We start from the raw sequence: 10,990 nt of genomic DNA on the forward strand, positions 1-10,990 counted from the left end.
ATTATGATAAGTTTCTAAATTCGTAGTTAAGACAATCTTACTAAAATATTTATTAAATTAAATTGACTAAATTTTTAAATTCATATAAAAAATTAGAAACTATTCTAAAAATTTATATTAAAATATTTTTAAAATTAAAAACAATTATATCCAACAATTTCAAAATATTCTAAATAAATTTATATTTTTATAATAAACATTCTAAAATAATATATATCAATATTATAAATTCTAATACTATATAATATATTGTGTACTATAATTTTTTACACAATTTATTAATAATTTGAAATGTCTTACCTAAGGTCCAATAAAAAAATTTCAGCTGTCATATAAAAGTGAAAAAATGACAATATAGGCCATCAAATTCCACGCCTGAGTCATGTACATAAAGAGGATTTTGTGAACATATACTACTAAACCCCAGGCTGTCAGTTTAGAGCAAGGTATACCATGTTTCTTTAAATGTCTATATCCAACCAATTTATACACATCATCAAGAACAAAATCATCCACTTTTTTCCACATCTGATAAACGCTTCATACACAGGCTAACAAAAGCATATAAAATTGGTCCTCTGCGTAAAAGAGAAACATTTGTTATTAGTCTAATCGGCATATTTGAAATCCAGCATAAAATCTTTTCAATGTCACTTTATAAGTATCAACTGTCTGTGATTCATACTGACCAAGAATCATTTCTAACTCAGATGCTTACTTATTTCATTAATAAGACTCCGTGGACTAACCCTGCTTATTATGGTCTGAATAGTTGAAGTATATTCCTTTTCATCCAAATATATGGACTCAAGAACGATATTGTTTTTTGATACAGATTCTCTTCAATTAAGAAGTTCATCATATTAGGTCTTGATTGTCTCGACCTCCCCCAGAATGCCTTTGTTAATGCTAATCTTTGTGCACAAGATTACATTACGACAAGCCTTCCATCCAAACCCATTTCAAGCTATCTTCCAGAATGTTCATTATGTTCTCTTCCTCCCATTGCCTCCGCTCCTGCATTTCACCTTTAAGAGTTAGCTGTAAAATTTCCTATTAAGTAATCACATTAGAGCAGTAAACGTTCACAAGCTACATAAATTCCTTTGCAGAACTCACCCTCAAATATTTGCTTATACTTTTGAGTTTTAAATCTATTTCATTTGACACTTCACAAGAAGAATCTGTATGGTGTACTCTAGTAACATGCTGAAATTTAATGTCCCATGTTTTCCCAACAATGGTAGTAACATTGAGAATCTGTACTCGTGCGACCTGAAATCTGTTTCTCTCCAAAGCTCCAGGGGGCCAGAATAATCCTCCTTCTGCATTCACTTCAATGCAGGCAGATTTTACTATTCCTTCAATACATTCTTTATCTTCTTCCTGTAATATAGATGTACAACGAGACAGTCACAGCCCATCTTCATCTGAAGTTTAACTTCAAATGAGAAACCAAGTGCAAACTTCTGATTTACACATTAAATCACAGAATGCTAGAAAAAAACTAATGGTTAGGAAATTCGATACTCACATGCAGATCTATCAAATACTTTTCAGTCACTGATAAGCGCCAATCCAACACCTTGTTCAAGCAAGATGTATCTGCAAGTAAGTGTTTCCGATTAACCATTTCGATCTGCATAGGAAACAAGGGCACACAATCTGTAAAATCTTAACTAAACCTGCCCAAGATAGTAAGATCTAAAAGAAGAGAACTTGAAAGTTGACAGAAGAATGAAAACTTTATCATTAACTGATTGATAATTTACAGAATGAAAACTTTATCATTAATTGATTGATAATTTACATGAGTTTACAAAGATATATTAAACCTTTGTTAAAGCCAAAAACAGAGAAAAAGGAAAAATAAAGCCGCATAAAATAGAACAGGCAGATTTAAAATCAAATCCTCTGAATCTTCCTTGGTTAGCTTAAAATAAACAAAGCTTCCCAAAAAACAATGGATAAAACAGAAAGTTTTCGCTAACACCTCCCCTTAAGTCTAACTAAGGAGACAAAATCCTAAGGAAAGGAAAGAGGAAAGAGGAAAACTCAGTGGGAACAAAACTCCCCCCCTCAAAATTTACACTAACTTTGCATGGCAGCTTCTATGTTGCAATGTCCTTCACCCAAGAAGGTCTCACGGAAAGTGAAAATGAAAAGATAGGGCCCATTTGTGCCTCCACAAAGAAGAGAAAGAATGTCAATACAAAATGTAGCATGGAGAATGCTATAGTAAATTCCTTTGCAACAAATGATACCTCTTCCTTTTTGAAGATAGAAACCTTGAGCTGTAAAATTGTTGAATTCTCACTCAAGTGAAATGTATGAAGGAATCAAGATGAATGGTTTTGGAAAATACTCATATTTCTCCATTTTGATGTTGAACTGCGACTTTGCCATACAAGACTCAAGAACAGTGACCATTGAAGTGTGAGATTTGTTTGAATGTGAATCAAGATGTGTCAAGATAGTAGCATGAAGTGGCTAAGAGAGAACAAGAGAATCCAAACCAAAAGAAGATGCAGATGTCTCGATGTGAGCTGACATTGGAGAGATGACATGTGTCCTCAATGTTGTCGTCATGATCAAGGAGAGATTCAATAAACAAATGATAAATACCTAATAGGAATATATCTTGCTCATTAAGAGGACAAGAATGAACCTTCTTCTAAGGTAGCATTTAGAGAAACCAAGTTCTCTATCAAATTAGTAGGTGTAAGTGACTAAATAGTTGCCAATAGTGGAGGTGTAGAAAGAGAAGCAGGAGGAGATGTCTCTATGTAATCAAGACAATCAAGACTCTTCTAATAAGCAATTTCCTCTTCAGTGTCATCATCATAGGATCATCATCATTATCAGGGGAGAGAAGTATGTCTATAGTTGGATCATCTAGGAATGGAGGTTCATTGTGATCTCCATACATTTTCAATAAAGTGGCCCAAAGAGTGTGAGGGCACTCAATGTGTGATAGAGTCCATTATGTGTGGTCTCCAACACTTAAACCAATTAATCTTAAGACATGATCATTTCTACTTCCCCATGTGGATTTCTGCCAATATGTACTTGGTTCAGGAATAAGCCCATACAAATGTGGCAATAGATGAATCCATCGACAATGCTCTAAGATTCGATCACACCGGGACTTGTAGTTTTCTTCTTCCAAAGTGATGATAGATGGATGATATTTTATTCTCATTTTAGCCTTAGATTACCCCCTTTTGGAACTTTATTTCAGTTCATTAATACTTAAAAGAAATTAAGAGTCAACCCCCAAAACAATGAAAAATTTCATTCTAAAACAACTCTAATAGATTCAATTCCTGCAAAAGATTGTTAATGCCTCTTCTTTCCACCACCCATGCGCTCTGATAAATTTTTTAACTAAACCTGCACAAGATAGTAAGATCTAGCTGAAAAAAAAAAAGAGAACTTGCGAGTTAACAGAAGAGAATTTGAGAACAAGAAGAATGAAAACTATATCATTAACTAATTGATAATTTACACGAGTTTACAATCGAACTCCGAATCCTCCTTGGTTAGCTTAAAATAAACAAAACTTCCAAAAAAAATTAATAGATAAAACATAAAGTTTTCATTAACACAATCTCCATCAATGTACACCTTACAAACAAATGAATTGGGATGAGAAAGTGCTCGTAAAAGGACTGTAGTTCCTGCTTTCTAGTTATGCTTAGTAATTAAGAGAGGCATACCTTTCAAATTGGCAACATTTAGAAAGTAACTGTGGCTAGGATGTATAATATTTCTTAACTATTATTCAATTTATTTTAGCCAAGAAAAAGACCCTGTTTCTTTAGATATACACGAATAAGTTAAGTAGACTAAAATACGATTTATCATTCTAAATATACAGAATAAAAAGCAAAGGTATATATTAAAAAAAAAAGAAATAAAGAGAATAGTACTTCCTCGCCCCCCAAAAATAACGAAGTCTATTAGTTAGAACCCAAAAGATTTTGGTGACAAGTGATAGGAGTGTTGTCATTGCTTCCAAAATGTCCTAATTTGTTTATAGAAAACAAAGAACCTCTATTTAAAAAATCTTTGTTTTGTCTTTGATGCCTTGCGTTTGATCATGTGTGCTTTTGAGATCATTTTCTATGTTTAAAATTTGAACTGTTTACAACTCATGTCATGGTATTTTAGATTTGTAAAGATTATCCATTAGTGCTCGGATGGTCTTTCAAATTTGATATTTAGTTGTAACGAGTATAAGAGGAGTTCATGATAAATTTTCCTTTGTTTGTGTATAACTTGTAAGTATGAGATACATATTTGAACATGGATTTTAGCCTGTAAGATATTCATGGGTGTGTTTTGAATCCCTTTGTTCACATGGTTTCTATTGCCTTGTTCTAAATCCTTTTGTTCACTTGCATTTTGCCTTGCAACATTTCAACTCTTTGTTTATATGTATATGTTCACAAAGTTAATATTTCATGTTCATAACATCCACGCGAAGAAATTCCTTTATTTCCATATGCTTTAGCTCTATTTAAAATTCATGCATAGTAAAGTCTTGTTTTTAACTAAACTATCATGTTTGTGCCAACAAGTTCCTTATTGATACTACCAAAAGGTCCAAAACTGTGTGAATCTGCCATTTGTTCAACCCCAATAACTTGTTTTCTATTTCATGGGTGTAGCCTCTTGTCCAAAGCCTTGTGCATTCTTGTAGAATTTTCTGCAAACCTGCAAACAAAGTACAGATCTGCACAAGATCTAACTAGAAAATAAGAAAAGAAAAACTTACAGATAATATTGCACAGAAAAGAAAAACAGAACTAAAGGAATCTCTTGCATTCAAATTACACTAATGTGTTTGCATTAAATACAATTGGTAACCACAGCAAGAACTGAAATTACGATGAGGAGAAGAGCTCGTTAAAAACAATGCACTCCTTGATTAGGCTCAGTTTGAGCATGCAAACTTACTTCTTCATAAGTTACGAGAGCAAACAGGCAGATAAACATGCTGCAATACTTCTTGTAAATCATGGCAAATACAAGAAGTTAACTGCGCTAACACCCCCCCTTAAGTCTAAGTAAGGAGAGAGGCCTAATGAAAGGAAATAAAAGAGGAAAGAAGGAAAAACCCAATGGGAACAAAACCCCCCCTCAAAATAGATGACATTTAATATACTATAGTGTTCTTCAACCAAGAAGATCTCATAGAAAATGTCTGTTTGTGCCTCCACAAAGAAGAGAAAGAATGTCAATATAGAATGTAGCATAGTGAATGCTATAGTAGGTTCCCTTGCAACAAATGATGCCTCTTCCTTTTGGAAGATAGAAACCTCGAGCTGTCAAACTGCTGAATTCCCACTCAAGTGAAATGTATGAAGGAATCAAGATGAATGGTTCTGAAAAATACTCATGTTTCTCCAATCCGATGCTGAATTGCAACACTGCCATACAAGATTCCAGAACAGTGACCGCTGAAGTGTGAGATTTGTTCGGCTGTGAATCAGGATGTGTCAAGATAGTAGCATGGAGTGGCTGAGAGAAAACAAGAGAATCCAAACCAAAAGAAGATGCAACTTGATGCGAGCCAACATCAGAGAGAAGACATGTGTCCTCAAAATTGTCATCATGATTAGAGAGAGATTCAACAAACAAATTATAAATGTCTGATAGGATGATATCTCGCTCATCAAGAGGACAAGAATGAACCTACTGAAAAGAATCTGAAGTAGCATTCGAAGAAGCCAATATCTCTATCAAACTCGCAGGTGAAGGTGAAGATACATCAACTATTTTTGTAGGTGGAGAAGGAGCAGCTTGCGATTTTGATGCATTCCCAAAAAAGAGTAGAAAGGCATTATGTGAGAAATGGGGACACCATTCATGCCCATGTTGATTGCTCCCACAATACCTGCATCTACAACCCTTATACATATACATCATTCACTCCTTAAAAATATCTCCAAAAAGATACAAAAACAAAACCTTCAATACAATGGTTATTCCAATCTAAACCAGCTCTATCTTCAGTGCCTGCAAATAAAAGTGTTTAGCTTTTTCTTCCTAGCAACCTCGCTCTGATACCATGTAGAATTTTCTGCAAACCTGCAAACAAAGTACAGATCTGCACAAGATCTAACTAGAAAATAAGAAAAGAAAAACTTACAGATAATATTGCACAGAAAAGAAAAACAGAACTAAAGGAATCTCTTGCATTCAAATTACACTAATGTGTTTGCATTAAATACAATTGGTAACCACAGCAAGAACTGAAATTACGATGAGGAGAAGAGCTCGTTAAAAACAATGCACTCCTTGATTAGGCTCAGTTTGAGCATGCAAACTTACTTCTTCATAAGTTACGAGAGCAAACAGGCAGATAAACATGCTGCAATACTTCTTGTAAATCATGGCAAATACAAGAAGTTAACTGTGCTAACAATTCTTTGGTTTGGTTAAGAACAATATCTTTAAAGTCCTACATGATCAAGTTACATTTTAATGGTGTACATAACTTAAATCCCACACTTTATTTTAATTGCCTATCAACCACCTATTGACTATACCTTATGACTTGAGTCATTGCCCTACGATGTCAAACTTAACTACTATTGGCATTGACCCATCTACCCATTACTCGTATTGGTCATTGTTTCCTCATCATGACCTTATTGTTAAACTTTCATGGACTAGCTAGGATTCAAACCTAGGACCTCTCATTTGTTATTGGGGTGCTCTACCACTTTAAACTACTAAACCAATTGGAGATTAGACAATCTTCGGTTTGTGTCTAACTTAATTTCTAGCATCCCACCCTCCCCCCTTGAACCACAGTATAGCTACCCAGGCTTGGGTCTAATACCAAGATAGTAATTTTTGTGGACCCTATCTAGAAGAAATTGGTTTTGTACACAATGATGCACAGAATGTTTCTTAGAAAAAAAATCTTAACTATCTAAGATTGTATGCTTTTAGGTGAAGTACTAGTGGCCAATTCAATGATAACTCCTCATATCAAATATAATCATTTTGAATTTCGTAATAAATAAGGTAGGTTCTCTATTAATCTGTTTTTGAGGATGGAGTAATATTTCTACATATTATTCACAATAACTAGAAGATAATGCTACTTGTGTGGTCTTTACTTTAGAAATAGCTTCAAAATAAAATATTTTTTTACATTTTTCCAATGTCAAAGTGTCAAAATTGATTGCTTTTACCTATGGAAGAAACATTCTCCATGAATAACATATTGGAGGTGTGAATATTGCACCACTTGCAAATTTTGGATAACTTATTTCACTCATTAGTGTATCAGTCTTTAGAATTAACATAGTAGTCATCTCCGTTCTTGCCATGGATTCAAATTTATTCTCAATTAATGATCTTTCTATCAAACTTGCCTACAATTTTGTCAAATGATTTGGAGATACTTGCACACACCTCTTAAAGTGGTGATTCGTAGCAAATCTATCTTGATTTAGAAATAATATCAAGGCTAACTTATTCTTCAATGATTGGAGCTACCATGTAAAGATTGATAGTTGGAGAAATAATAGTAATTTTCTACAAGATAATTAAGATCTAGATGTAGTTTCTCAAGTTTAGTTAATTGATCCTCATAATTATCAAAAAGATAGTTTAATAATTTCATGGCATCAACAAAATAAAACTAAATTTTAAAGGAATGATATCATTGTCATGAGAAATACAATCTTTCCAATTTGTTTTTCATAAATAACAAAATTTTCAAAAAAATGTAAATGTAATGCATTTTTAATTATATAAAATTTGTGATAAAGTATTTTTCATTCAATTAGGTGGTAAACAAACAAATTTACTACTATTTACCTCTTGATTAATCAGTTCATAAATGCTCTTGAAAAATGACATCAATTAATAACTATACCCTTGCTAGAATAAGCCAGAATAAGCTATTCTTCCTCCAATTATAGTTGGGGGTTAATTAATCATTAGTTTGCTAGCCCCCCTACTTAATTAACCTGCAGGAATCGAGTCGAGTGGTAAATTAATGACACCCCATAGAATTGTAGGGGGGCTCCAATTCAAGTAACTTGCTAGAATAACAATTATAGTTGTTAGAGTGACAATTATAGTTGCTAGCCCTAAGTCAATTATCTAAATCATCAACATCTATCCTCCCTTCAAAGATTGGAATATCTAAGTTTACTTGTATCTTAAAGGGTGCTTAGTCTTCAAACAATTTCTTCTATGTAAATAAATATTTCAAGAAAATCGTATCCAATCAAAGACATGCAAACTTATTGATCATTTTTTATTTACTCATTCTATATTGTCTCTTCATCACTACAAAACATCTTCTATCCTCTTTTGGTACCATGTCAAGTCTATTAACTTCAATTTTATTTTTTGGTCATCCATTAGGGTCATGCGAAATGACAGAGTATAGGACAAAGGGTCACATGTTTTGAGACCAAGTTTCTTATAACCACATATTGTATGAGTGGACACACACATACAAGATTATAGAAGGGGTAAAAATTTATTAAAAATAAGAAGTACAAAGCAAGGGAATTACATAGCCCTATCTGGCTCTACAATGTGAACCAGTTGTTTAGACAAATCCAGGGGTAACTGACCCTAATCCACTAAGTTCAAATCATGAATATGATCAGAGGTCCATTTGGCCAAACAATCAACAACCCCATTCCATTCTCTAGGAATATGGGTAAAAGTAATGTTGTCACAAAAGTTTGCGCCCTTGATTACCCAAGAAACCTAGGTCATCAACCTTGTGAAACATGGAAACAACCTCTCAAGTGTGGGACCTTGCGCTAAATGTGAGGTTGAGTCTCCAGAGTAGGTCAGCTTCCTATTCAATCTGATGCAAAGTGTTGGACCAACCCAACACTAGTAAAACTAATCTATGATCTGACAGGGAAAAGGGAGAGAGAGAAGGGTTGCATGAAATAAAGGAAAAAGGATTTGCACCCAGACTGAAATGATGATCTCCCTTGCCTATGACTACACAAAACACTAATGAAACCACCAAAGACATACACAAATTTCTATCCTAATCTGTCACCTAAGTGCAAATGAAGGTTGAAATCTATGAAATGAGGAGAGGAACTAGGCTCATTTCATAGTCAACACTCACAGAGGGGACCAACACAACATCTACAACAAAGGAAAACAAACAAGAATGAATTTAGACAATGAGGTAAGAGAAATACACACAACATAATAATGAAATCAGGCAAAACAAGTAAGTTTCATTAATACGGAGGCAAAGAAAATTTTACAAGCGAAGAGACATAAGCCTTCTGCAGAAGAAAAAGGAGAAGATCCTGAAAACAAGAACACAAAATTGCCTTTATAGTTCAGGCATAACTAAGATGGTTACAACTGATGAAAACCCTAACCCTAACCAAGGTTAGGTTACAAAATCTAAAAGAGGAGGAGATCAGATCGACAGATATGATGGCATACTGCAACTAGCTCTGAGAGCGTCCTCTACGTCTGGAAGAGCGAAAATCACCCCCTGGTTGAAGTAATCCATGTCAACAAGCATGACAAACACACTTGCAAGGACAAAAGTCTTTGTTCTGCATTGAAGAGGGCATGGTGGCATTTGAAAAATGTCCTGTAGGGGTCACCTCTGGAGTTATGGCATTGAAATCTGGTGATTGGAGCGAGATTAGGTCGGAAATGGGCGCCGATTGGGAAAAGAACGACCTTGACCATCGGGTCGACAACCACCCTGCATAGAGCATTCAAAACTCAATGACCGTCGCGAATTCAAATATCCATTGTTGATTTGAGAGATTCATGCAAAGATGGACGCGCGAGATCTCTCCTTGTGTGTACCCATCGGGCCCAATAAGAGATTAAAACATGACTGTTAGATCGGGCCTTTATTTAGATCCAACGACCACAATTGTTCGACGTGGTACCCCGGGTCCACGCTTCATTCACTATGTTGACCGCCGACTGCACTGAGTTCTTATCCTGCGGCATCACTGTGGGTCTACTTCTACCTCGCGGGATAAGAATTCTCATTGTTCTACTTCGCTTTGCTTATCCTGCGACTTTTCCTCACTATCTGTTTAACCTTGCGGGATAAGCCAAAAAACATCTTGGTCTCCACTGTCTCTTATCTTGCGAGCTTCCTTTGTTTCTCTTTTATCCTTATGGGATAAGAATTCCTTGACTTTGGTCTTCTGTAATATTCCCACTTTTTTTTTCGGTTTTCAAGCACAACAAATAGTACAATGCACCCGTTAAAGTTAGGAAATATAATCCAATGCTACTGAAGAGTAACCCTTCCACTTTCTGATCACCAAGAGCCCAATGTGGGAAGGTGAGAGCACACGATGATAAGGGGTTTGTTAGCTCACTAATCCATTGGAGATTACAATGCAAATACAATACTGGGCAGCAAGCCAGCCCCTTCCACTTTTTAGCAGGATGAAGAACAAGAACTTGGCGGTAAACCAGCCAAGGTAACAAGAGCATAACAGAACCGAATTACTCTACCGCTTATGCAGCGGGAGGACTTTTACATAAAACTATCACTCAACCGCATATCTCAGCGAGAGGACAATATCACTCAACCACTTGTTTAGTGGGATGACAAAACTGAATTACAAAACATACAAGTGGCTAAGCCATCCTCTTCCACTTGTTCAACGGGAAATGCAACATAGAATGAATTGGTCAGTACTACTGAAGCAAATCTTACAAAGATAGAGATGTGAAAGAAGATAGAATGAAGTAGATATCTCAAGAATTCACTAACACACTCTCACCATAAACACTACTTGCTGTTCTGAAATTAGATACAATAAAAACACAGAACCAACCATCCCAAAACCCACTAAAATGCTTGTAACTCTCTCAAAACTGAATGGAATCATGTCAAACCAAAAGCAAATGAAGCGTATGACATAAACAAACAAATCAATACCTTAAAACTATGACTGGAGAGAAACAACTGCGATGCACACAACCCAAGGCA

At 35.0% G+C, this 10,990-nt stretch overlaps 1 protein-coding gene across 1 annotated transcript; it reads right to left on the reverse strand.

Annotated features, from left to right (window-relative positions):
• Window positions 1–579: 579 nt before the first annotated feature.
• LOC131859647 (uncharacterized) lies at window positions 580–1,635 on the reverse strand. Its single transcript, XM_059213647.1, has 3 exons — window positions 1,535–1,635; window positions 1,120–1,386; window positions 580–1,017 (listed from the first exon to the last, which is right to left on the reverse strand). Exons 1-3 carry the CDS (start codon window positions 1,631–1,633, stop codon window positions 934–936), a joined length of 450 nt encoding a protein of 149 aa, XP_059069630.1. The 5' UTR covers window positions 1,634–1,635; the 3' UTR covers window positions 580–933.
• Between the last annotated feature and the right edge of the window lie 9,355 nt (window positions 1,636–10,990).

This window comes from Cryptomeria japonica, chromosome 10, assembly GCF_030272615.1.
Source record: "Cryptomeria japonica chromosome 10, Sugi_1.0, whole genome shotgun sequence".
In the NCBI taxonomy this organism is placed as follows: domain Eukaryota; kingdom Viridiplantae; phylum Streptophyta; class Pinopsida; order Cupressales; family Cupressaceae; genus Cryptomeria; species Cryptomeria japonica.